General features: G+C 41.5%; 1 protein-coding gene across 5 annotated transcripts in view; it reads right to left on the bottom strand.

Moving 5' to 3' along the window:
• Positions 1 to 25224, bottom strand: part of NUP153 (nucleoporin 153) — a 43718-nt gene extending 18494 nt beyond the window's left edge. For 3 of the 5 annotated variants that reach the window (XM_062617948.1, XM_062617949.1, XM_062617952.1), the window contains exons 1-10: positions 25089 to 25224; positions 10445 to 10661; positions 7656 to 7904; positions 6682 to 6821; positions 6471 to 6599; positions 4574 to 4690; positions 4409 to 4447; positions 4244 to 4297; positions 1344 to 1490; positions 606 to 658 (exon numbers count right to left, since the gene is read on the bottom strand). In XM_062617948.1, the coding sequence (XP_062473932.1) occupies positions 606 to 658; positions 1344 to 1490; positions 4244 to 4297; positions 4409 to 4447; positions 4574 to 4690; positions 6471 to 6599; positions 6682 to 6821; positions 7656 to 7904; positions 10445 to 10661; positions 25089 to 25196 (1253 nt within the window). In that variant the 5' untranslated portion in view covers positions 25197 to 25224. The remainder of the gene's footprint in view (positions 1 to 605; positions 659 to 1343; positions 1491 to 4243; positions 4298 to 4408; positions 4448 to 4573; positions 4691 to 6470; positions 6600 to 6681; positions 6822 to 7655; positions 7905 to 10444; positions 10662 to 25088) is intronic. The other 2 variants (XM_062617950.1, XM_062617951.1) reach the window with 2 other exon arrangements.
• Between the last annotated feature and the right edge of the window lie 1425 nt (positions 25225 to 26649).

Raw genomic sequence — 26649 nt, 5'->3', positions numbered from 1 at the left:
TACCCGAAAGACTAGCTGCCCAGAAGGGAGAATCATCAATATTATCTGGAGGTGAAGTCATTCTACCTAAACCAAGCAAGCAGTGTAATGCAAGACTATCTCCTTAAGAAGAGATACAATTATTAACTCTCCTGAAATTCTGTGTTTTACAGACAAATTGACATTTAGCCTCAGATAATTCTAAAGGGCTCCTGTTTTTCATGCAAACTCACAGAGCAAATGAATGACTTTGCCATGAAAGGAGCATTAATAAATTATCTTCCTCCAAGTTTCTGCTTTAAAAAAAAACCCTACAAATTAAATATACACCTGAAATGTAAGCCACTTCACCTTATAAAGAATCTTTCAGGAAGAATAATTCTTTTAGGACAAAGTTTTCTGACTCCAAGTAATTAAATAATTAGCTGAAATGAATAGGTGCCCTCCCTCCAGTGAACATCAAGATGCACAAATGGTTAAATTGTCCCATAATACAACCTTTTCACTGTATTTTCCATTCCCTTTACTGAGAACTGTTACTGCCCTTCCAAAAGAAGGCAGGCACGCAGACTATAGTGACAAAAGAGAGAGCTTTCAAGTGTTTTCAATTAACAGATTTGACATACCTTTCAGATGGGTTTACTCGCTGTTCTGTAGGAAAACTCTTCTCTCTCATGCCCTGGAAGTTAAGTTTGATTTATTTCAATATTTATGTAAATGTATTTATAAAACACATACAAAGCAAAGACAACCAACCAGACATGGTTCGTGTTGTTTATAGCACTAAATATACATCACCTACTTAAGCTTCTTCTCTAACCATTATGACAATCTGCTTTGATCTCTCGCCTACAAAGTCCATAATCTTAAACCTGGTTATTACAATCATACTGATACTGGAAACACGGTTGTTTTTTTTTATGAAAGAGATGCCAATCTTGTTTTAAGGAAAGTTTACCAGGGACTCCATCTACACCAAAGTGATCAGAATGGGTAACTCGGAAATCTTATTCAGAGCCTGTATAGACAGAGTTTATACGCAACATCAGCATGTTCCATCAGTGACAGCTTTGTGTACAGGAGCATGCAAAAAGGAATGTTGTTTCTGCATTTAAACATTTTTTCACTGAGAACAGCCTGACCCCACAGTGCATCATCACATTCTGTAGTTAACCACCAGCCATTTACTGTTCCAAAAATACATTTAAATCCATAAAACCTCAAAGCATCTCATTCGAAATGGTTCTCCCCCTGCCTTAATGCTTACCTCATGCTATTGGTACTCTTTGCCAAGAAAGAGCACCTTAATAGAGACATTCCAAAGTTATAAAAAGCAGGCAGATAAGGACCAGAAAATTACTTACTTTGTGCTTTGTATCTACCCTCTGGTGAATTTTGCTGGAATCAGTAGCTGGAGTCAGAGATGGTTTAAAGTACTGGGTCCGACTCCCTGACAGAGAGATTGCCTTTGGTGTCACAAGTTTCTGGACAGGTGGAAGCTGCGATTCCATCTTTGAAAGGGAAGCAACAATCAATTTATCCTTGCACCCATGCAAAGTGCCACAGCATTTACTGATGCAGAAAGCTACAGAACTTTAAAACTCCAGTAAGTCTCAGCACCCAGTGAAAATTATTTAGAAGTGTTGAAAGCATTTAGGTTGCAGACAGAAATCACCAGGAAACCTGTTATGAAATCCAAAAAGCAACAGGAGTAGCCAAACTCTGACTGAATCCTATTTTAAAATTTGGCAGTTATCTTTATAGACAAAATAAGTCATGTTCGTATAATCAAAATAACTCATGTTACTATAATATGCTTCCATTTTTCCTCTCCTCTGTCCACACTGTAATGTTTCTTATTGACTTAATCCATTCATTTAACATTCAAAGTGTTATGCAACTAATGGTTGCATTTTTCCTCCTTTGAAGTAACAATTAAAAAAAACAAAACAGTTGTAAAGTAATTTTAAAATACTCTCATTTACTAAAATATGTTCCAATGTTTCAGATTTGCATTAGATGCATTTAAAAGTACTGGTTTGACTTTGCTTGTCAAAGCAATTTTCAGACAAGTGCTAATTTTTAATAGAAAGCACTGTACATTCTGCAAAACTGACTTAACTGAATTGCAAAACAAAAAGCTACAAGGTTTACCAATGGCTTCATCTCCAGTCTTAGGGATCAGAAGAGTGAGACTTCAGATGCATACTATTATTTAAATTAACATCAAAAGAAAACTGTGTTTAAAGTGCCGCTTTAATTTCACAGTATCTCCCAACTCTTGGTAATTAAATTCATGTTGTACTACCTATAAAGTGGTTAAAAGTACTTCTTTCTAAAATTCATTAACTCATTTTGAAACCATGAGTAAAATGTAGTTCATGTGAGTTCACAAACCCATTTTGAGTGAAGACTGGTCCACTGCTTTTTTAAAATGTAAATAGAATAAAATTAGAACAGAATAGTTAGAAGGGACCTAAACGATCATCTAGTCCAGCTCCCTGACCAATGCAGGGCTGACCAAAAGTTAAAGCATGTTGTTAAGGACACTGTCCAAATGCCTCTTCAACACTGACAGGCTTGAGGCATTAATCACCTCTCTACTAAGCCTGTTGCAGTGCTTGATCACCCTCTCATTAAAGAAATGCTTCTCAATGTCAAGTCTAAACCTCCTCTGATTGATGCAGCTTTGAGCCACATGTGCCGTCACTGGATCCCACGGAGAAGAGCTCAGCACCTTTCTCTCTGCTTCCCCTTCTCAGGAAGATGTAGAGAGCAATGAGCTCACCCCTTAGCCTCCTTCTCTCCAAGATACACAAACCCAGTGTCCTTAACTGCTCTAAATGTGCTCACTGAATGTATTCATTCCCTCCAGTCCTGTCACCAGCTTTGTTGCCCTCCTCTGGACATGTTCAAGGACCTTAACTCCCTTCTTATACTGTAGGGCCCAGAACTGCACACAGTACTCAAGGTGAGGCTACACCAACACTGAGTACAGTGAGATAATCACCTCTGTTGACTGGCTGGTGATGCAGTGTTTGATGCACCCCAGGATGTAGCTTGCCCTCATGGCTGCAAGGGCACACTGCTGACTCACACTGAGCCTGTGGCTGACCAGCATCCTCAGGCTTCTTCCTGCACGGCTGCTCTCCAGCCACTCTGCTCACAGGTTATACTTGTGTCCAGTCTAACCCTGTCCCAGGTGCAGAATCATAGAATAGTTTGGGATGGAAGGGACCTTTAAAGGTCATCTAGTCCAACTCCAAACTTGCAATGAGCAGGGCCACCTTCAAGTACATCAGGTTGCTCAGAGCCCTGTCCAACTTGACCTGTTTCCAGGGACAGGACAGAAGGATGCTGTCAGGGGCAGTATCAAAAGCCTTACTAAAATCCACTACCTTGCCTTCACATATAAGGCAGGTGACTTTATTGTAGAAAAATACCAAATTAGTTAAGACAGGAATACACAATAAAAAAATTAAGATATTTAATACACCAAGAGCTATTCTGTTTGGTGCAGATCCTCAAAATAAGAAAAATACCAGAAAGAATACCAGCAAAAAATTCTGCTCAAGTGCTCAAGTGTTCTGTCAACCACACATTTGCTTTAGCAGGAAAACACTCAACCTTCTCCTCTCCTTCTCAGCCAGGGCTAACCTTCCCCTGCCAAACTTCATGAATTCTAGTATTATGAATAGACAATTTCTCTACTTTTACCCAGTGACAGCTGCATGCAACATTCCCTTCTGACTGATGTCAGGCTCTTTGCTGTAAATCTGGTAGATTTTTCCTAATGCCTCATCACAGGTGTAGTTCCACAATTTAACTGAGAATCCGTATCAGCTTTGTTTTCAATTATTCAGATAATATTTATGGTAAAGAAATTATATGCTCTACTTTTCAACGTTCTTGTAATTTAGCATATGGGGAATGATGGTACAGAAAATACAAGATTTTTGTAAATTCTGAAGTGCCTGTAAAATTAATTGTACTTCTAATCAAGGGATTAGCATAGAAACTTCTTGAGAGATTCTGTCCATAAAGAATATAATTCTAAACTTGAGAAATCTCCACAATCCTTCTAGCGTGGGTAGAAAAGACGTTTTTAGCAACTTCCACACAGCCGGGACAGCTGTAATTCATGTAATACTAGCATTAGCTTGAATTCGTGTGTATGCTGCCGCTGAAGTTTGTGACATTTCTTGTAAGAGCTATAAAGAGTAGAAAGTCATCTAACTCAGCTTAAGATATTACTGGTTCTTACCTGGTTTCGCTTGGGTTGGAAGGTAGTAATATTCAGCCCACTCCTGTCCAGAGGCTAAGGGGAAAAAAAAAAAAAAAAAAAGAGTAAATATTAGAGGACAATTTATTTCTTTTCCCAACAAAGGGTTGCATCCGCAAAAACGTGGGGGGGTTACAATCAACTTACAGAAGAGAGTGGACTAGAAGATGGAATCCTTTTAGCATCCTGTTGAAAAACAGTGAAATAAATTAAACTGGATACTACATAAGGAAGATCTTCATCCTGTACTAGCACATTTACTATGTTTTTCAAACACACGAAATAAAACAGATTAAAAGAAGTGCCATTTACCGCCAAAGGACTTGACATCTTCTCCAATGACTGCAAGATGCGCCGTGCCGTGGAACTTGTCACACCACAGGATTGCACATTTGCTTGTTTAGCTTTCATTTGTCTTCTTACTGGTGGCTGAAAAATTAGCATTGCAAATATTATAACACTGATTTTTTAAACATGCATGTATTTTATGCCCTATGGCTATACTGATGACAGAAATGTACTCACTAGGCATTCAAGCCATGAAGAGGAAAATACACTCTATTGACTTTATAGAAGATGGGCCCCACGCATCTTGCATGCAGGATAAAGCAATGAAAAAAATGCTAAATTGTAAAAATTCATAAAAGGGAAGATGTTAGACCTGTATGGCCTCTGAAGCAGTAATCAGGAAAACAGAACTGAAGCAAAGGCTTGTGCTGTATAAAGTACTTTCACTAACAAAACAGATCTCAGAGTTTCGTGATGGTGTAAGCGTAAAACCAACGTATATAATCATCATCAGGAATTTCTAGTTTTACTTCTCATTTCCTCCCTTCCTCCAAGACTACAGTTGACTGCAGATCTTTTTATTCTGTTTAAAAAGATCTGAACTGAGCTGTAACAGATCTAAACATATAACACTGAAAAGCAGACTGGTTTATTTGTACGACATGACTTTACATAAAAATATAATAACATATTAAAAAAAAAAACAAAAAAACACCCAAACCCATGCTTCTTTTCAGTGTATCTTTTTTTTTAATTATGTTAAAACCCCTCCATGTAACCACATTGTGCTTATCAAGCTGCTATGTGCAGACAGACTAAACAGCGTGTAAAAAACACCAGCAAGACTTGCTGTAATCTACAGTATGTAGCAACAAGCAAGCTAATCTCTCTTTCAAAAGCCTAGCATTTTCATTCCTCCTTTCAGCATAATCCACATTTATTTTGTAGAAAATAGAAATAGGTGACCAAAGAGGGCTCCTAGCTTACAGGAAGTTTTGAGGGTTCTGAAGTTTAAGTGTTTTAAGTGAAGTGTTAAGTTTTCATGGTTTCCCCTACGTCAGGAACTTGGAGGTCCCCTTTGTTCCATGGCAGAAATAAACTGCCAGAATAGCTCCAGCAAACTCTTATTTCCAGATCCTTAAATAAAGTTCCTTGTGACTTTTGATATTATTTTTTTAATAAACATAATTTTGACTGAAACATTCTGACTGAATCAGATTTTATTGACTTCCTTTCAGAATGAACTCTAGCTACTGAGAGTTGGCAGCATTTTTAATTTGCTGGTTCATTTTAGAACACAAAGAACTCTTAGGGGCAAGCAACTCTTTTCAAGAGCTAACTGAATGATAATAAAATAGAAAGCATTTTATTGTTTATCTTGAGATTGGATTAGGACTGCATGCATCCCTCTAGGTAACAGAAGAGCAAAGGATCAGCCAAGTTGCCTCTTAGACACCACTATAGTAAGAGCGCACAGTTTTACACAATATATTCATAGCATGAGTGTAGGTATGCTTGTGCAAGGTACCCAAGTAAGTATCAGGCAGGTAGCTTTTGCTACTATAAACACAAGTTATGCCATTACTGGTTTTAGTTACATGTTATTTTAATACAACACAGTCAGGAAGCAGCCAATGGATTTTTTTTTTTAAGAGTTAACAACAGAGGAAACCCCAACTACAAACAACTAGCTAGAATCTAAGACATTACTGTCATTCTTGTGCATCACAACGAGGATTTCTACATAAACTGTTAAAAAATAATTTAAACAGAAATTGTTCTTTCCTACTCTTGTAGGTTGAAAGGGCAAAATGGGAACTGTTGCCACATTTTCAGCCCCCTGCTCACAGCTCTTCTGGCAGTGCTACCTCTTCTGTACTTTGCTTACATTTTCCCTCAGGCCTCACTGCTATTCTCATACCTGATAAGGAGCAATCCGTGCTTTTGTCTCCCTTGCTGCTGCAGCTGCACCACCGTAAGTGGTCTTTCCAGGGTAAAATGGAGAATCCCCAAGCTGGCTTGTCTTAAAGACAGAAGCATTTCCAAGTGACTACAGGACGGTATTAAGATAAGTGGTTAGTAAAATGGCTACAAATTCAAACTATTTAAAACTGACACTGTGCAGTACTTACAGGAGAGGGAGATCCAAAAGCAGACAAATTGAACGCAGGTTTTTTAGAGCTAGCTGCAGGATGTTGTGAGAGGGAATGAGATCTTTCAGCTTCTGTGGACCAGAGCAGTGGTGCTGAAGTATTTTTTGAAACTGTGATATCTGCCAAAATGACACATGCGATATATAAATGCCTTGTATACATAGAGAACTTTAATACTGAAGAACACACTAATACCAGAGTTCTTTAATACATAAAAATAAGTCTTACAGAATTTAAAAGTCTCCTAACATGTATTTCTCAAACAGTCTACAATCTTCAGAGTTTTTCAAACAGATCAATTTCACATATTGTATGAAAACCAAGTGTCAACACTTAAGTCTGTTCACAGAACTGCAAATACATTACCTTTCAGTAAACTTTCAAAAGCACGCACAAGTTAATATGCTTCCAATGCAGAGCAATTTTATTTTTTAATTTTTTCACAGTAAGATAAAAGGGAACTTCATAAACACTGGTGCATCTATAATAATACAAAGTTTTTCCTATGTTGGTAAAGGGTTAGAGGCCAGCATAGGTCAGAATTGCACAGGCTTTAAACCTGAAAAATTCCTCAAAGGCTGAACTAACAGAGTTTACAACCTATTTTCCATGTATGTTTTATGGAGACACACCTTCTAGGCATTCAACCTACCTGTCCAGCTACAGGCAGTCATCTTCAGATCCTACTATCCAAGTTCAAGATTTACAGATAACCTAGCTAAAACTGTGTTCATCAGCACTGACTCAACATCAAGTCTCACAAATACATTCCAAAGCATGGTTATATTAAAAAGATGACAGGATTATATACTTCTTAAAATGCTAAAAATTCAATTTAATTCTAACACCCAAAGCTGACAGTCACCTATTTCATTTACTAAGGTGACCTGGAATATTAAAGAATATGAAGTACTTCATGTTATCAAAAATCAGTTAGAGAACATGAAAGTTACCTTTATCAGATGCTCTAGAGGAGAAGCCACTGGTTGTTGAGATGTTATCATCATCATGCTGAGAGGTAGAATCTTTTATTTCTCTTACAAGAGACAGTCCAGGACTGCCAATGCCAAGTGAAGAAGATGTAGAGGGCTGACAATGTGGTACTGTAGAATCCAACATAGTACAGTTCAAATGGCTCCGATGAAGAGACGGCCTTGTTAACACATCTGAGTAGTTCAATGCAGATCTACTTGTGGATGGTTCTAAACAAGAACAGGAAGACAATTAGCTTTCCTATAGGCAAGCTACAGAAGCCAAAACCTGTTTTCAATCAACAGTCATGCTATTGCCAAGTTTCAAGCACAAAAATAGAGAAGGCAAATTTAACTTCTTCCTCACTGAGACAGGGTTTTGTCTGTCTGATTACAACACTGCTTGTAATACTAAGTATTAATGTCCCATTAAGAAGCAGTTAATGATGAGGTTTTACAACACCAGATTCTGACTCCATGTTCAAGTGCTGTAACACTGGGTCTTCCACTAAATCAAAAATATACATCCTTCTTTTGCAGACAAAACTTGCAATAAGCTTTCCAAAATTTGAAATTACATGCCAAGTTACAGACAAATCTGCAGTTTATGTAATCTTATAACACAGATGATGTTAATATGAATACATGACATGAAAATGGGTATTTCCAGAGATTTTCTGGGGGAGTTATTTGTTTTGGTGTCATCATCCCTCTTTCTAAATTCTACTACATCAGGTCATGCTACAGGCAAAACATTATTTCTGTCCATTAACTTCTGAGATGTGGGCACAAAGACAAGTAAGCACCATGGCCTCAGTTGCAAGATAGACATTTTTGCCTCATGAACCTCTCCAGTGTCCTGCAAGAGGTGCTACCACAGCTACAACTTGCCACCCAAATGGAACAGCTCTTAATAAGTATCTTGCCTGATACCCATGTAAGGCCACAGTCTCTCCTGGGAGTTCTGGATACAAACGTGATTTTGAGTCACCATCCTCTTTACTGTAGTGACAGGACATGGAGTAACGGGTTAAGACTTAAACAGGGGAAGTTTAGATTGGATATAAGGAGGAAATTCTTTCCTGTTAGGGTGGCGAGGCACTGGAATGGGCTGCCCAGGGAGGTTGTGAATGCTCCATCCCTGGCAGTGTTCAAGACCAGGTGGGGCGAAGCCTTGGGTGAGATGGTTTATTGTGAAGTGTCCCTGCCCATGGCAGGGGGGTTGGAACTTGATGATCTTAAGGTCCTTTCCAACCCTAACTATTCTATGATTCTATGATATTTGCACTGAAGCTTAAACTAGCTAGTTCAATCTTCATAACCACCACAATACTAGTAATTAGGTCTCCAAAGCACTGGCAGGTTTTTAGGACTGTCATGTTCAAGATAAAGCGCTATCATGTTAAAGGCTGGCCAAGCAAAGGAATATAGACTATAGCACACTGGTAACTCAGAGCTGAAGAAACAAGCATTCCAAAATAGTAACAGTAGTAATAATTAAAAATCTGATTAACTATAGCCAGAAAGATTGGCCTACAGCATCCAGACTGCAACTAAAGCTATTAAAGGTTCTAGGGTGTCCATCTGCTCATAATTTTTTACAGCTAGAAAGTTTGCTGTGCAGCTGTTCTTACTGAAAGGTCCTTTCACACAGTTCTTCAGGAAAGCCAACATGTGTTCCTCATTCATGAAGACCTTCTCTATTCCTTTATCCAAACTCATCCTGAAGCTACAGCTACACAAAAAGCAATAAAGCTCCTTATTTACAATTAGATGACACTGGTGGCAAAGGTATTTCCTCATTATTTTCCATTCTGCCAACAACAGAAGCAACTGACTTTCCACACAGATGGCTATGTACACATGTTCAGACAAAACTTCTCTACTTAATTAAGTTCCACAATACTGCTAATTTAAGAGAAGCTCAAACGAGAGCATATGCAAATTTACAGAGATCCATAGAAACAGTGAGATACAGATATAAGACACAGGTCTTTTATATGGTGAAGGGTTGCAAAATTCTTTGCCATGGGTCCAAACAGGCTTTCAAAGACCCCACACTAGCTATGCATTTACCTTAATGTTACTACATATTTCAAAAAAATGTATTTTGAAAGAAAGCACATGGAAATTTTGAAAGAAACATATTTCAAAAAGAATAATGTCACAGACCAAGTTCCTCAGTTCTTCATTAAACTAACAAGGAATTAAACTGAAGAAGTCCAAAGGAACAAACACCACCCCCCACCCCCCCCCCAAGCAACAACAAAAAAATCAGGACATGAGAAGGAATTTTCCTCTGTCACTTTAGCATCTGGTCTTTTGTTCTGAGGACACAAAACAAATTAATGTTTTTATTACCTTAGGCAATTAGACACGTTCATTCCAGAGCTTTCCAAAAGAAAATGTGACCCAGCACACTTGCAAATGAATATTACCAAAATTCTGCACCTGGCTAATTGACTACCTGAAGTTAACTGATGACTTCCAAGAGCTGTAAGACAACCACCAGTATGTTCTGCAGTTATGTGTGCAGAAACTGCATAACATAACTGCAGTTTCAGAAACAGTTACTGGGAGGGGAGGGAGTGTTTGGTGTTTTTTTGAGGTGCTTTGGTTTTGTTGGTGGGTTTGGTTGGTTGGGGGGGGGATTTATTTATTTTTAATTCTGTCAAAATGCTCCTTCCAGCTTCCCTTAGAAATTTAGATTCAGAGCTACAAATCTGTGAACAAATACAGATGGCCAGAATGCTAAATGATTTTTCACATACCTTCTAAATTAATTCTTGCTGTTTCAGGCGTGACTCTCCCATCAATCACGATGGTATCTTCATTTGCATAATCATGGTGATAGTTTACTGGATTCTCTTCCTGGTCTGTAGATTCATTTGCATCTACACATTCATCTTCACTTTTATTGAAATACTTCTGCAACCATCCTGGTACAATGTTTTTCACCGATGCTGTCATTCTGCTAATGATTCCCTGCTTGAAAGGAAAAAAAACACTTGTTAACTACAGAAACACAGCCAACAGCACACGCTACAATGCAGCCTTGCACGCACTTTGAAGATGGATGTTAGATAGCAAATATTCAGGACAAGAATAATATAGAAGGGGATGACTCTTGACATAGGATCTCTACACCGCTGGGACACATGTGACAAAAATTCACCCAATATTGATTTAGTACTGATCTATCAGTTTCTGCACTCCCCAGTGACCTTGACAATGTTCAAGGTTCTGACATTTCAGCCAAAGCTTACAAGAGGCTTATCAAGTCACAAGGTCATCAGAAAATTCTATTTCTAAATAACTGCTGATGTACATACAGGTTTTGAGGATTCTTCCCCTTAACGCCTTCACTTGAAAACCCATCAAAACAAGAAGCTCAGCAATTCTTTGCAGTGATACTAATGACTATAATAGCTGCTACAATCAGTGAACTTAAATATTTCTAATTTTTCTAATGCTGAACTGCAATAACAACATGTATCAAAAAACCCCACTGTTATGCTCTGAACAGTCAGAGTACCCTGAAAGAAACAGCTGTAGTTGAATAACAGACGCCTCACTACAGGACTGTTAAAGAGATCCGTTTTGACCAAATTTCATTTCATGGTACGTTAAAGTTTTCGATCTCCAAACCTTAATATTCTGCAATGACTGAGTACGTAACAGCCATTTCCATCTTGACATTCAACAGTTCTTCACAAGGCTTACATTCTACATTTAAGAGATGCTTATTTACCATTTTGTTTTAGGCAGTCACTTGTCCCCCTGATGGGGAATCATGCCCTCAAGATTTCAACACACCTTCCTGTCAAATCTCAACCCTGTGCATCAGATCACTTGCAGCATGGAGCTCCCTCTCTCTTACTCTGACTGCAGCCAAAGAACCAGGTGTTAAACTCTGCAAGCTGCATGCAAACTGCAAATTCAACACTTTGGAAACTGAAAAGTAACGAGTTAAAGAGATTTTTGCTGAACTCCATTACCAGTTGGTAACACATGTACCAAAGGCTCTGGCAAGGTACTTTGGTATTTTTCTGGGTTTAGGCAACAAAATAGTAATTCAGGTGTAGAAATCGAGAATGTTCTTTGAGCATGTAATAGTTACAGTCTAGTAAGCAACTGTGAAACCAGAACCCTGCTGTATTCAACTTTCTTAAAAAAAAAAAAAAAAATATAGCATACAAATGAAAAAAGAAGCCCGTATCACTTATTCAAGTCTCTCATACACAATAATGCAAATACCAACTAACAGGAGTTATGAACAAATTAGGCACCCTTGAATCTAGAGTTAAGAAGGGGGTGGAGAAAGAGGAGATAGGGAAGGCAGAAAACAGAAAGCCTTTTCACAGAAAGTCAACTTACAATTTGATGTTTTTCATAATGATCTGTAATTCGATCTCGTACTTGCATAAAGACAAAATATCCAGAGACAGTTTAAACTAGACAGACTACTGAGCTATAAACATATCCATCACAATTACCACACAAAGATATACACCATGTACCATGCTTAGGATGTTGCTGCTATTCTACATAAATACTAAGCCTCAGCTTTCCAACAAAAGCTAACACTATGTAATACCAGAGTTCACAAATAGTTCAGTGCACGGTACTAGCAAAGAGGCAGTTCCCCAACTCTGCCCTCAGCCCCTCACTTCCACCTTTGCCTGTGACACTGTCCCACTCTTCAGGGCAAATATTTTGCTGTTATGAATAAAAGTGTATCAGGAACTCACAGGAGTGAATGCCAAAATAAGCAAATGGTTAGGACATAAACTGCATCCAAGGCGATGCTCTTTCCAAAAAAGTTGGCCACTACTGCACTCAGCGTTGCTAGAGAGTTTCTCCATCAGAGAACAGACATTATTGGCCATAAAACTGACCTAAATGATTCTTTTTGCTCCTAGGACTGAAAACTACCTGAGAAGTCACAGGCATCCAATCATTAGTAATCTAAATGAATAAATGGAGAATCTAGCTAGTTAATAATTAACCAAGATGACATTTTACCATCCACACCTAAAACCATGCTGGTTTGACCCTTTCTTGCATGTGGCAGCCTTGCTAGCGTGTCCCTATCATCAGCACTAACACTGATGTAACCTCCCAAAGCAATCCAGGAGCTGGATTTCATGCAGCCACACTGTAACAGGTATTAGTAGGCTGCTCCTTCTGGCTCAGGCTCAGGGGAAGACCAAAAGCCTTGTTTTTTGCTCCAAAATACTGCTGGCTTAGTGACAAAGCAAGGAAAAGCAAAATACATGGAAACACACCTCCATTTTCTGTATGCAAAATGAAAATATTGATTAAAGGCACTGTGAAAGAACTATTAAGGTATTATGCATGAACCATCATCAAACACAGCTATTGCTAAAAAATCCCACATCCTTACTAAAGCCACACACTCCAGGGTATGCCCATTCTCACAACAGAAAAAGAAAGCAAGAAAATGAAAATTTCCTTATGGCACCTCTGACCTGCCCATCACAGCTGAAAGGCAACCCTTAAAGCCCTATGTCTGGATTCCTGTCCAAGGCAGGCAGTTAAGGTACCCCAGACCAACTGCACGTTTTAAACATGCACACTCCCATATTCTTGCTAGGACTTCAGCAGTGTCATGCCTTACACTGTCTTTAAAGCTGGCTGATTTTAATCTTACCCTTTTAGTTTTCTTATTCTTCAAGGGTGTTTGAACACCCTTTCCCTCTCCCTGAACATGCAACATAAGCCTACCCTGTCAGCACCAGAACACGTTCCCTACCCCTCTTGTGCCACCAGTTTCATACTTTGTCATCCTAGGTTCCTTGGTACTACCATTTCCCCACACAGGCATCACTAATCCTTTTATAAGGCTAGCAAGGATACTGCACAGCTCACTGATGCAAACAAATCTTCAGAGGTGAAATACAAAAGACAAAGCCCATGACAATTCTAACAGGCTTATTCCTCCAGCAAAATCTGAGCAAACTGCTCAAATCCCAAACTCCTCATGCCACAAATGCACACCAGTCCTTCCTGAACATCTTCATTCACTACATCTACGCTGAACATGTTATGGCACAAAAACTCTTCTAGTTTCCAAACCAAGGTTGGAAGCAGAGGAAGTGGCACCTGCTGTTACGAGCTTTAATGCTCCTAAACAGCTCATCTCTACAGGCCACAGAGGCACCAAACTTAGTATCGTGAAAGGGCAGTAGATGCAACCTACTGGCAATCCTGACTACATGTAGCAGTGTTTTAGTCAGTGAATGTGTTTTAGTCCTTAACTTGACTGATTTCAGCAGTCTGAGAGCTCCTGTCAGCACCAACAGTTGTCCGCTCATCTTAAGCGCGCTCATACTCTATTCTTATCCTAAAGTATCAGCAGAAAAGTAAACAAACAAGCAAGAAAAAAACCCCTCCAAACACAAAAAAAAGAAATCTGCTGAAAAGATCCAGTACTTAGGAATAGCTATTTACAACAGTTTTGCAAATTCCATGCATCATCTTAAGTGTCTGGAGCTCTGCTAGATATATCTGTGTCTATGTATACAAACACCACAACACTAACTACAGTTTCAGTTACTCAAGGCATATTGCCTTGAGATGCAATTCTAAGCAAATCTATATAGACAGAAATACTAAATAGTAAAACAACATGTATCGTAATTTCCTACTTTAAAATACAATTTTTTCAACAGAGTTATATAAAGGAAGAAAATCAATAGTTATGGACACAGTTCACCTTACAAACTTAGAAGTAGGCTACTTGGCCAAAAATATTTATGGAATAGTTTTCCAAGCTCATAAGGGTCTTTCAAATAGCATGGAGGACTGGGGATGGTGTATGCTGGCAGGAGTACTCACCAATGATGCATTACTGGAAAATATGTATTTTTTGTAATTGACCTGATTCAGTTTGAGAAGCTTAGGTAAATCCCACATGTATGAAAAGATGCATGAAAAATATTATATATAGATTATACAAAGGTATTTGTCAGAGATGCAAAATACGCAACCAGATAAAAGAGCTAATTTCCACTTCACTGTGTGCAAACCTCTGCAAAGCATCAAGTTTTTACCTCCAGGCCAATGAGATTTATTTGCTTCCCATTGCAAAGTTCAAGTTATTAGAACATATGAATCAGTGATTCCTCAAAAATAAAACCTGCACCTAACAGTGAAGTTCACCATTATAGAGCAGATCTAACCACTTCCAACCATCAAAAACGCATTTCCGTGCCCTCTCCATCCCCCATGGTTACCTCATGTCAGCTCTGGCGCGTAACAGCTACTCTCCGTACTAGCTGAATTCATTAATCTGGCAAAAAAGTACATGTTTCTCTGCTGGACTAACGAGTTCAACTGGCTCAGTGCACCAGAACTGGCCTGAGAGACAGCAAGATCAGGGAGCCAGGACAAAGAAACAAAGATTATCCATTCTTTTAACCATCCTTTGTCTGTACTGCCATTTCTCCTCTCATCAACTCACCCTTCCCTTGCTCTGCTGCTAGCACACGTATGCAGCAAAGGGACAAACTGTATCAGGGCTCTACCTAAAAGATCCAGCCAAAAATTCATCTACACACTGTGATGGTGAGCAATGCCCTTCAAGGGCTTCAGGTCACTGGTCCAGCTTACCACATGGCTGGGCTGCAGGAACAGAAGTGGGAACATGACATGATTGTCTCTTGCAGCAGCAAACTCAGACTGGCTTAAACTAACTCTGCTTTTGCTACTTGGGGAGTGGTTTCAATTTGGATGAAGGACAGCAGAGTTTGACATTTCATTTAGAAAAAAAAAGACAATAAAACTATGACTTAATATGAACAATATGTTCCAGGAATGCCATTAATTATGTAATATTTGAAAACAACAATCTTTTTTAAGGCAAGTGGACTAGATCAGATTTATTTCTAAAAATCATGAAGAAGGGATTACGATACCAGATGCCAGTATATTCCCTTTTCATTGCTTGAAGTGAGCCTTAATTTCCTATGTCTAGTTAGCTTTAGAATAAGCAGTACAGGGAACTTCAGGTGCTGTTTTACGTTTTGGCACTGCTTGCACATCTGTACCCATCAATATCACTTCCATCTGAGTGCAAAATGCCAGTGTATGCCCTAGTAGCTAAATCAGTGCTAACCCACTAGGTTAAATCCTTGTCACACTGAATGGTTTTATCTCAGGTTCTGTCCACACCTTTAGTTGACACAGTGACATTATACTGTGACATTACAAAGAGCACACCAAGTACAGGGCACTTTTCTTCCTTCCTTGTAAAAGCACTACATTAGGTTCTAGCTCATCCTCAGCATCAATCAGTGATGGGCACTGTAAATTACTGAGTGTATGTTCAGTGCTACACTTTGAGACAGAAATCTATCACCATCGAAACAAAATTTAGATTAAAGAGAACTACTTTCACTTACAACTTCACAAGCATTTTTAAAGGGGTTCTTTCTTAATTTAAGAAGGGACTGTACGCACAGTTGCTATTTATTTATTGAAAGACTGCCACACACAGTGTGGCTGTAGTCAAGTTTCATAAACAGTACACAGAATTACATTATTTCAAATGCTGCTTAGAATATTTTTCTTTTCCTATAAGGGAACTCTACAGTCTAAACTGATTATTTTTATTTAACAACAATAGCTAAAAAAAAAAAAAAATCCACAGCATCGGAATAGCAAACTCTGACATAACCACACGGACAAAAAGTTTAAAGTTTCTAAAATCAGAATGATCAAGAAATCTATTTCAAATAGCACTAGATGGTCTTTACAAGGCCATTAGTACAAGTTATCCGATTTAGCACACAGTATGCTAACAAACATTTTATATTTAGGACTCAAATACACAGTTCAGGCATTAAAGTATCTATCTTGTAGGTATTCTCTATACAATAAGACCCAATTCATTACAGCATTTCTATTTCACCAAATAGAATTGATAATAGAAATGGCAAGCTCTTTCTCTTTCCTACATTTAAGGCAAATAAGATCTTTATACATTAGACCTGTAATTCAGTCTCAAAGAAAAGACCAGATGAACTGTTTAACCCTTTGCTTGATTTACTGTACTCTTGGAAGTCACCAGGCCTTGAGGTCTAGTAGTGGACAGTTGGGAGACTCATCTGCTTCAAGCAGAGTTTGATTCAAAACACAATCACAACTAAAAGCAAAGTCAGTTCTCTGGGTACACTCTCACCCAACTCTTTCCATATCAGAGCTATGGAGATAGTAACGAACAACCTCAGGAAGGAGAAAATTTTCTACAGGCAAAGCTAGTGTGTGTGCTAAAACTGTCAGACTTGAGTTCATGCTGGTGTCCGTGTGTTTGTGTACGTTTTTCCTGGCAAAGATGAACAAAAAGATGAACTTCTGCTTACTTCAAAAAAAAAAAAAAGATGGTCACAACCAAGCCACAAAACCACTGTAATTAAATGCAAAACACAATTATAAGTTACAGAAACTCGAAGGAAACTTCACCCCCTCAGAAATTACTAGTTACCCTAATACAAAAGCTTTAGTGCTGTTGCATTTCCTAGACAAAGGGGAGAAAAAGTCTCTTCTCGTCAAGACGGGAAATGTATTTGTAAAACTCTCCAACAAAAACAAAGAAAAACAAATCTTACAGTTAACAGAAGATCTTTTAATTAGTATTTTTGTACAGTAATCTAGAATACCACAGTGACAAACACTGTATCAGCAAGCTGCAAAACTACTTACGCTTCAGGCAAAGTCAAACAAGCTAGCTCATGCTTGCCTCCACTCAGTTTTAAGACGGTCCAACTGATTTGGCTTAAAGGGTTTAGAGATTACATACCCAGTCCCTTCCACCAACAAAGTTGTTTGTATAACAATCTCCCACCAGAAGTGGTGACATACAGTGTGAATAACACCACTTTCAAGGAGCTCAACTGTTAGCAAAATTACCATCTGTTTGGCTTAAAAGGTGCATTTAAATTGTACCTTCAATTAGACACTTGTAACAGGCAGACAGATCTGTAGCATCTAGGCACATGGACAAGGCAAGTAAAGACTTTAAAAGCAGCACTATAAATTAAAAAAATAAAGCTTTATTTATTTGGGAGTGAGTCCAGCAGAGGCCACAAAGGTGATCAGAGGTCTGGAGCATGTTTCTTATGAAGACAGGCTGAAAGAGTTGGGTTTGTTGAGCCTGGGGAAAACTCTGTTAAGAACTTATAGCAGCTTCCCAGTACCTAAAGGGGGCCTACAAGAAATCTGGAGAGAGACTTTGACAAGGACATGTAGTGACAGGACAAGGGGTAATGGCTTCAAACTGAAAGAGGAGAGATGTAGATTAGATATTAGGGAAAAGCTCTTCATTGTGAGGGTGGTGACGCACTGGAACAGGTTGCCCAGAGAAGCTGTGGCTGCCCCATCCCTGGCAGTGCTCAAGGCCAGGCTGGACAGGGTTTTGAGCAACCTGGTCTAGTGGAAGGTGTCCCTGCCCATGGCAGGGGGCTGGACCTGGATGATCTCTAAGGTCCCTTCCAACCCAAACTGGTCTGAGATTCCGTGATAAAATAAAATATGGAATGTATTGCCAAGAGGGAAGATACCTAGCACAAGAGATGTGTACAAAAGAAAACAACAAATATATTTAGGGCAGCTGTTCACAAAAATGCATAGACAAGTAATCTAATACCGGAACAAGTAATTAAAAAAATCTGCCTAATGGCTAGGATTTTTCATTAGAAGAACATTGTGGACACTTAATTCTTCATCATTGAGGACCTGTACTGTTACAAAAAGCACAGAGGAAAGTTTTCATTATGTTGTCTTAGTAGTACATACCAAGAAACGTACACTGAGGAGCATCTCCTCCTTCTCTCATGACTGTATAAATATCATAATTCAACATATTGTAGATGTACAAGAGCTACACAATAAACACTGGATCGATTACACAGAACTTTAAAATACAAAAACTCAAGGATTTTTTGCAATTTAACAGCAGAAAATGACCACAGAAGACTTTTTCTTTTTCTTTTTTTTTTTTTTTTTTTAGAAAAGAAAGAGAAAAGCCTCTTAGCTATTCTGTTCTTGAGGGCAACCCTGCAATTTACTCTAGATAAAATCCAATGGCAAGATGGAAGTCATTATCTCTTCCCTTGAAAATAGAGGATGGACAAACAAAAGGATTATCAACCTAGAGTAACATTGGCATTTACACTGAGACCACGTCTGTGGGTGTTCTGTGGTCCAACAGCAGCACTCACAGAACCACACAGAAGCTGTATGACACCCCAGGTCACCTACTCCAACCTCCCACTCAGAGAAAGGCCAAGAACAGGTTGCTGTGCCCACCCGGGTTTTGAGCAGCTCCAGGGATGGAGACTCTAGGCAGCTCTTCCAACATGTTGGCTGTCCTCACAAAGACTTGTCCCAGTATTAAATCAGAACTTTCATTTTTGCAACTGAGTCCACTGTCTCTTTTTCTACTGCAGTGAACAATAGCCTTGGTGTACCTTCTTTATACTCTTGTTTATTATTTGCTCTTAAGCTGAATACACACAGCTGTCTCAGCCCCCTGATCCTTTCAGTGGCCCTCGACTAGATTCACTCCAGTATGTAAACACCTTTTTTTTTTTGTACTGGAAAGACCAAAATTGGACACAACAGTCCAAATGCAGTCCTAAAGGTGTTGAATAGAGCAGAAAAAATAGCTCCCTCAACAACCTTCCCACATTCTTACTAATACCACCCAGAAGGCCTTCTTTACCTCAATGGCATACTGCTGACTTAGATTCAGTTTGCTGTCCCAGATGTTTTTTTTGTCCCAGGTGAAGGACTTGGCATTTGCCTTTATCAAACCTCATGATGTTCCCAGCAGTCCATTTCTATCAAGATTCCCTCAGAAGCAATCCCATCCTTCATAATACAATACGGCTGATGTTCCCCTAGGTTTGGTATCATCTGGGAGCCTGTTGAGGATGTATGCCATTCCTTCATCCCATGTTGTTAATAAAGACATAAATATCAATCTCCAAGAGCCTCTACTTACAAGCAGCTGTCACTAGAATTTTCTACTGCTGATTGACAAACCTTTGAGGCCCATGGTCCCAACTAATTTCCCAACTACTTTACAGTCCACCCAACACGTCTGCATTTCACCAGCTGGACTACAAGGATAACACAGGAGACCATGCTCAGGTCCTTGTTAAAAGTGCAGGTAAACAACATCCACTGCTTACCCCAAGTTCACTGAGCAGGTCATCCCACTGCGATACGTATTTGTTACAGAGGCTACGGTAGCCCACATCTGCATCCCTCTGAAATAGCTCTGCTCAAACTTTTTTAGTCATGCAAAGACATTTTGAACTCTGTCCTCTCACAGTCCTTCGAATCAGCAGCAGCTCAGTTCCTCCAGGGCAGGGGAGCAAGAGCCGGTTCTAATTACTGACTGGAGGAATAAATAACTCTGAGGAAGTGATGTGCTGCCAGGAACCAAAGGCAATTTGCAGTGATCCAGCTAACACAGTCTATTTCATCTGCTTTTTTCCTCTCCTAAAGTACTGCTCACTAATACTGTGGGTTTTGTTTCAACACTTCACAGCCTCCAAGGCTGTCATGACAACACTTTGATAGGCAAAACCCAAAATATTAATAAAATGCTATAGCAATCATCATTCCAAATTTGTTGTACTGCCGGCAGTACTGTTAGCCTAAATGAGAGAAAATTATCAATAGCTTAAAATGTTCTTCCCAGCTAGGATACATTTCTGTATCCAGTAGCAGCAGAAGTAAAAGTACCACATTTAAACATCTGGTTTACTACTACAATCTGATATTACTGGGACAGAGACAAAACGTCTGATATTAACTAGTACCCCATTAATTTAAAGTAGATTTTTAAATAAATATTAAACATTTCTTCAAATCTATTAATTTTAATGTGCTAGACTACTACTAAACCAAAACAAGCAGAGATGCATACAATTCTAAATACAACCACCTAAGCAGGCTTCTAGGTACAATCCTACTGATAGGAGTTAAGCCAATACAATTACGCTCATGTTGGTCCCTATGGACATTCTTAATAAAGGTTATTTAAATTACTATTTTCCTGCTTTATGCTTATGAAACCTCACCTAGTTTACATTACTCAACATAGTACTCTAGGAACTCTTAAGCCTGAGAGTTTCATAATTTCCTCCCAAAATAAACCTAGTGGTTTATAAGATCCCATCTGCCCACTGCCTGCAGACAGCACCCAACAAGAAAATGCCATGCATACTCCAAACAATAGTTTACAACTGGCCTACCTTCAAGACAGCAGCAGGCGATAAAGTAACAATTAAGACATTGCTGCATATAGTCTAAGCTCCAGATCCTGTGGCTACTTCATCTGGGAAGAATCTCCCATGATTTCTCAAGTGACTTTGTGAAACTCACCAATCCAGACAGGACTTTAATGATCAGGACTAGCGAATATGCCTTGCAGCGGCTGCTCAGTCCCCTTTCAGCTAATATCCTAACTACATCAACGCAAAACCAACTACAAACATGCAGAAACTCAGGCTGGTTTCTCAAAGGAAAACGCCTTTGGACCGTTTTCTTGTGTATCATGTAGCACGTCTACATTATAAATACGCACAGGCAAGTATATGTGTAAGAAAAAAAACAAACCACCAACAAAAACTTATCGCTCCACAGCAGAAGTTTCAATCTACAAATATTATCTCTAATATCAAACAGCTCCAGGCTGAAGCTTAACATAAACATGCAGGTTTATGGGAAGGTTATAAAGACTTTTCAGGTAATTGTTTTTTTTCATGCTCAAATCTGCTTGTATGAGCTTAAAAGTCCAGGTGAGTCAAAGTTCCTCGACATTTTCATTTGAATGGTTAATTATCAAATTAAAAAATAACCAAAACAAGTGGTTTTAGGCTCTTCTCATATAAATCCCATTTAGAACCTCTGAAACCTATGTTACCTGCATGAGAATGGCACTATTCCAGGCTAAACCAGCACACACTACAAGAGCACAAAATTAAACATAAAATTAACAACTGGAATATACAAATACTAAACTAGAAGCTGTTTAATACCTCAGCAATGTAAACAGTCATCCCAGTAACACACCCATACCATGTAATCCCTATCATCAGCCTACCTACATGACGAGGACAAACCAGCATTTAGAAACCCCAGGGCCACATCCGGAAGATGAAACCCAGATGTGAGACACAAGAGCTCCTTGCTTGCACATGTTTAGCTCTCAGAGAAGCTGTAATTTTAACCCAAGTGCCTAAGCTCCTTACACAGTACAGAGGGAGGTTGGATATTTCAGCATGAGATGGCTGAGTAAACAGGTAGCACGCTAAGCACAGCGTAATCTAAAGTCAACACATTCAGCATGGAGCTGTCAACACTTAGCAACTAGGAAAGCACAGTCAATGTGGAGGGACTCCTCAGTTCTACCCCCAGAATGCCCAACACAGAGCTATAAAAGGGCTCTTTCTGAGATGTGATTCCCACCTCACAAACCTTCACAGTGGGTGAGTCTATGCCATCTTTACTTAACAGTGCTGCTACTTTCTGCTGTTGGTTTAATATCACTGCTGACAGTGCACTTCTTATAATGCAGGAGAGTAGAAGGGAAAATGCCATGGCTTAGTTCCTTCACAAGTGGGGGACTCTGTAGCCGTATCACCACCGTCCAGAATACGCAAACTGCAAGTCAGTCTTCTCTTCCAGGCTGCACCTGTTTACCTCTCCTATTTGAGGCTGCTTTTAAAAAAGGCTCTAGATTTAAAAAAAAAAAACATGCACACAAACATAATGATGCATGCCTCTGAAGTTTAATGATCAGGCACTTAGGGAGAAAAAGGCAGAAAATATTGGGCTTTGCATGTTTGCTCCAAGAAAGATCTAACATAAAGCATCTTCTGAAATCAAGGATCAGAGCCTGCATGTCTCCAGCCTTGGAGAGCAACACCTTCTTAGACATCCTCTTTCTGGCTCAGTGAATCATGCTTTCTTTTTCTGGATAGTAACACAGCTTCAGCCAGGAGAACTGAAGACAACACACAGCTTGGCAACTGGGATATTTGCCCAGAAAGTGGAAGATGTAGGTTGATCCCTCCAGGCAAAAAGGCATCTGAAGCAGGGTCTACCACATTCTGAACAAATGATTTACCTAATAGTCATTACAAAGCAGCAGCAACAACACCTCCTCTTCCAACTGTCTTCTAAAACTGTCACTGTCCTTTAGAGCAGACTAACTCTGCAGCACATGTTGGGCATGATCAGAGAACTCTCACCTGACTGAACTCTTCAGGAGACTATAGCAAAATAACACCACCCAGAAAGCAGTCAGTCATGAGCCAGGCATCATGCTCACCACTGGGCACAGAAGTGGAAAAAAAAAATTAAAAAATCAGATGTCCCAAGAGCTTTAAAGGCATCAGCTATACTGAGTACTGTGCTTAGGCACCTTCAGAGCTCAATGAGAAGAGACTGAGGGTTTTCAGGACCGCAGCTTTGACCACAAACACCTCTAAGAGTTCTATTAAAGCATCTCTATGAACCTACTTATTGATAACAGGGGGATCAGAATCAGAGATATAACCTCATGTCGGGATTGCATTAAGCACTTTCTTGTCTTCCCAAACTCATTAGCGAGAGACAATTAACACTAAAGCGCAGAATACTTCTGCAGAGTGGGCACTGTATTGAAAATAGGAACACTTGTCAATAAATTCCCATTTAAGTTAGCTATCTACCCAGAGCTCATCTTTGAATGTAATGCAGGTTAGCTAGCTGCACAGGGTTAAAAAGCTACCCATTAGAACAAGTGGACATGTCTGACGTCTATCAGTTTGCCTATTTATTTAATCATTATAATTCTCTCCCTCCCCCCCCCCCAGTATATTACTGTTAATTTGATCTATGTATTCAATTTACAGCATCCATTCTCTGGGCAGAATCCCACAGACCTCCCCAAACACGTGCCTGCTTTGGCACACAGTTTAAATAAACCTACCAGAAAAAGTGCCGAGATAACAGACAATGGAAGAGTCAGAAAACTATCTAGACTGATTATTTCAAATTCAAGGGTAAGATTTATCAGTTACCTACACAGGATCAACACACGTGAGATACAGGAATTTCAACATTGTTCCAGCATTCACCTAAGAGCTGTTGACATCTGCTCTGAAAGCGCAGTGATCCTTTGTATGAAGTCATTGTGCTAGCTTTATAAGCACAACACTGCTGTACAACACTATATAAAAGCCTAAGTGTAGTACTTCCCAAATAACAAAAACTAATCAAGCAACGACTCATGCACAGCACTCCCTCAATTTTGTCTACAATACTCAACCCCGTAGCTTATGTTACCGATGCAATAATGTAAAGGTTTTGGCTGAACAGTCAACTTCAGGTTCATAAGTACACGCTGAAGTAATTTCCAGAGCACTGTCTCTAGGCATCTTGCAATTTCTTGGCTAGTGGCAGTTGGCAAGATCTCTGCTTCCTCCCCCCCTCCAGCCACTCTAAATGGCATGGGATTCTTTTTTGTGCCGCAATTTACCCTAGTTTTTGTTATCCGTCTACTCTGTCCTACAACACAAAGGAGAACAAATGCCTTATGAATTACATTTCACTTGCACTGCATCAGCACATTTAGTCACAGGAAAGAGGCTGAAGAAACTACCAGATGCAGACCCGAGGGCTCTGCATGCAGCATCCCACAAAAAAAAAAAAAAAAACAGTCGAGGATGCCCGACTCAAACTCATTTGCGATTTGAACTTTATCAAGAAACACAAATCTTAGAAGCGATGCACTTAAATCTGAAGAGTAACTACGCCTGATAACCCAGCATTAGTTTAACGGGGCGGGGGGGGAGGATAACAACTCACTCCGAGACGGTTGCATACAGACAGCAGTTTATTCTTCCGGGTGTTCGCCCCGGGGTCGTTAAGGAACCGCACACCCCGGAGACAAAACCCCGCGACCACCCCGCCGAGGGGTGGCCGGCCCACCCCAGCCGCAGGGCGCAGCGAAGGAGGTCCTAGCCGCCGCGGTCGCTTACCGCCTTCGCTCCTTGCCAAGCGGGAGCATCTCCCCCCGGCCCAGCGGCAGACAAAAAGGGAGGCGAGGATCCCCCCGCGGGCCGGGGCTGCCGGCGGAGCGAGAGCGGGGAGAGCGCCCGGAAATCCCACAATGCCCGCGGCCCCGGCGGGAAACCCTTCTCCACTCCCCGGGCCGCTCCACCGGGAAACCCCGACCCAAAGCCGCGCACGTGTGGGGATGGGGAGTGGGAAACGTGGAACAAGGGGGAGGCTCCGCCGCGCTGGGCCTACTCCCGCCGCTGAGGGGGCTCAGGGGAATAGGCCTTCCTCCCGCCGGGGGTGACCCGCAGGCTCCCGCCGCCGCGCACTCACCTGCTTGTTCCTCGCATAGGGAGGCTTCGCGGCGCCCAGGTGGTACCGCCGGGTCCGAATCTTGCCGCCGCCGCCGCCGAACCCTCCGCCGCCGCCGTCCGAGGCCATGATAGGATCCGGCCCCGCTACTGCCCCCTTCCCCCCCCACCGCTGCCCCGGCCCCGCCGCGCGCGCGCGCCGGGCCCGGCCCCAGCCCCCGCCGGCCGCCTCGTGCAGGCGCGCTCCTGCGCTGCGGCCCGGCTACACTCGCCGCTCAGTGCTGTCACCGCCTCAGCTCGGCCCGGCCAGGCCCGGCCCGCGCGCCGCTCCCGCCCGCCACGCGCCTCGCGGCCTTGCGCTGGGGGCTCCGCGGCCTGCCCCTCCCCGCCGCGCCACTCCGCCGCCGGTTCGCTCGGCGAGCGCGCCGGGGCGCGAGCGCGCGCGCTCCCTCTCACGTTCCCCCTGCACTCGCGCGCACGCCCTTCGCCCGCTCCTCGCTCGCGCTCCACCGGCGCCGCCCGGCCCCGCACCGCACCGCACCGTACCGCCCGCTCGCGGCCTCAGCCGCTTCACCCCTCCCCCCCCCGCTCCGGCGGCCCGACCGACCGACCGACCAACCACACAGCGTCCGCCGGGAGACCGTGCGTCACTACCCCGCGCGGGATGCGTCACAACACCGGGACCTACCGGCAGGCTCCGCGCGCCCGGGCACCGCCCGCTCGCGGCAAGCGGGAGGGGCTGTGCCACAACGCGGCCGTGTTAACGTCCTGTACACCCGCCCCGCGGGCGGCGCGCTCGCCGGACTGCCAGGGTCCGCAAAGCGCGGTGGAGGGAAACCCGCAACCGGGAGCGGAGGTGTCTGATGGGGTGAGGCCGCGCCGGGTAAACCCAGGCGGCGGCGCTCGCCGGTGGTACCGCTCCGGCAGCGCAAATTATCCACCCCCTGTCCGTGCCGGCGTAACGCGGGCCTCCCCGGAGGACGGGGATTCCCGTGTTCCCGGAGGGATGCGGCAGGGAAGGGATGGAGCCGGTGGGACAAGAGGTGCTTTCTCGGCGTGCCGCCATTAGGCGGAGTTGCGTGAGCAACGCAAGTGAGAACCTGCAGGTCAGTTGTTGCTCGGTTTTGGCGGATGGAAGGAGGTGAGTATAAAAAGCTTCAACACAGCCTTTTCTTCCGCAAAACAAGACAACCTCGTTTCTAGTACAAATTTTTAACATGTAAAAGTGGTGTGTGTGCGTGTGTTTTATTCTGCTAAAAGTTGAGGAAAATCTTACAGCTCTACATCTTAAGAGCATTGATCCACCCTGGTAATGATGGAGCAGAGCAGAAAACCCCAAACACCTTCCCTGTATAGAAGTCAGTAATAAAAACAGTCACAGAATGTACCAAAAAATTACATAGAGGTGCTTCACAGTGAAAGATGGAGCTGTGATGTAGTGTGCACCCGCTCAACCAGAAACAAAAGCATCTCTCACAGCATACATCTGAAGAATGTATGTATCAGAATGGTTTGGGTTGGAAGGGACCTTAAAGCTCATGTGGTTCCAACCCCCTGCCATGGGCAGGGACATCCTCCACTAG

Source organism: Pezoporus occidentalis, unplaced genomic scaffold (genome assembly GCF_034315485.1).
Source record: "Pezoporus occidentalis ecotype Australia unplaced genomic scaffold, CSIRO_AGI_Poc_V1 ctg2, whole genome shotgun sequence".
Classification (NCBI taxonomy): Eukaryota; Metazoa; Chordata; class Aves; order Psittaciformes; family Psittacidae; genus Pezoporus; species Pezoporus occidentalis.
Note: the sequence above shows the minus strand (reverse complement) of the source record. Positions and strands in the feature narration are given on the sequence as shown.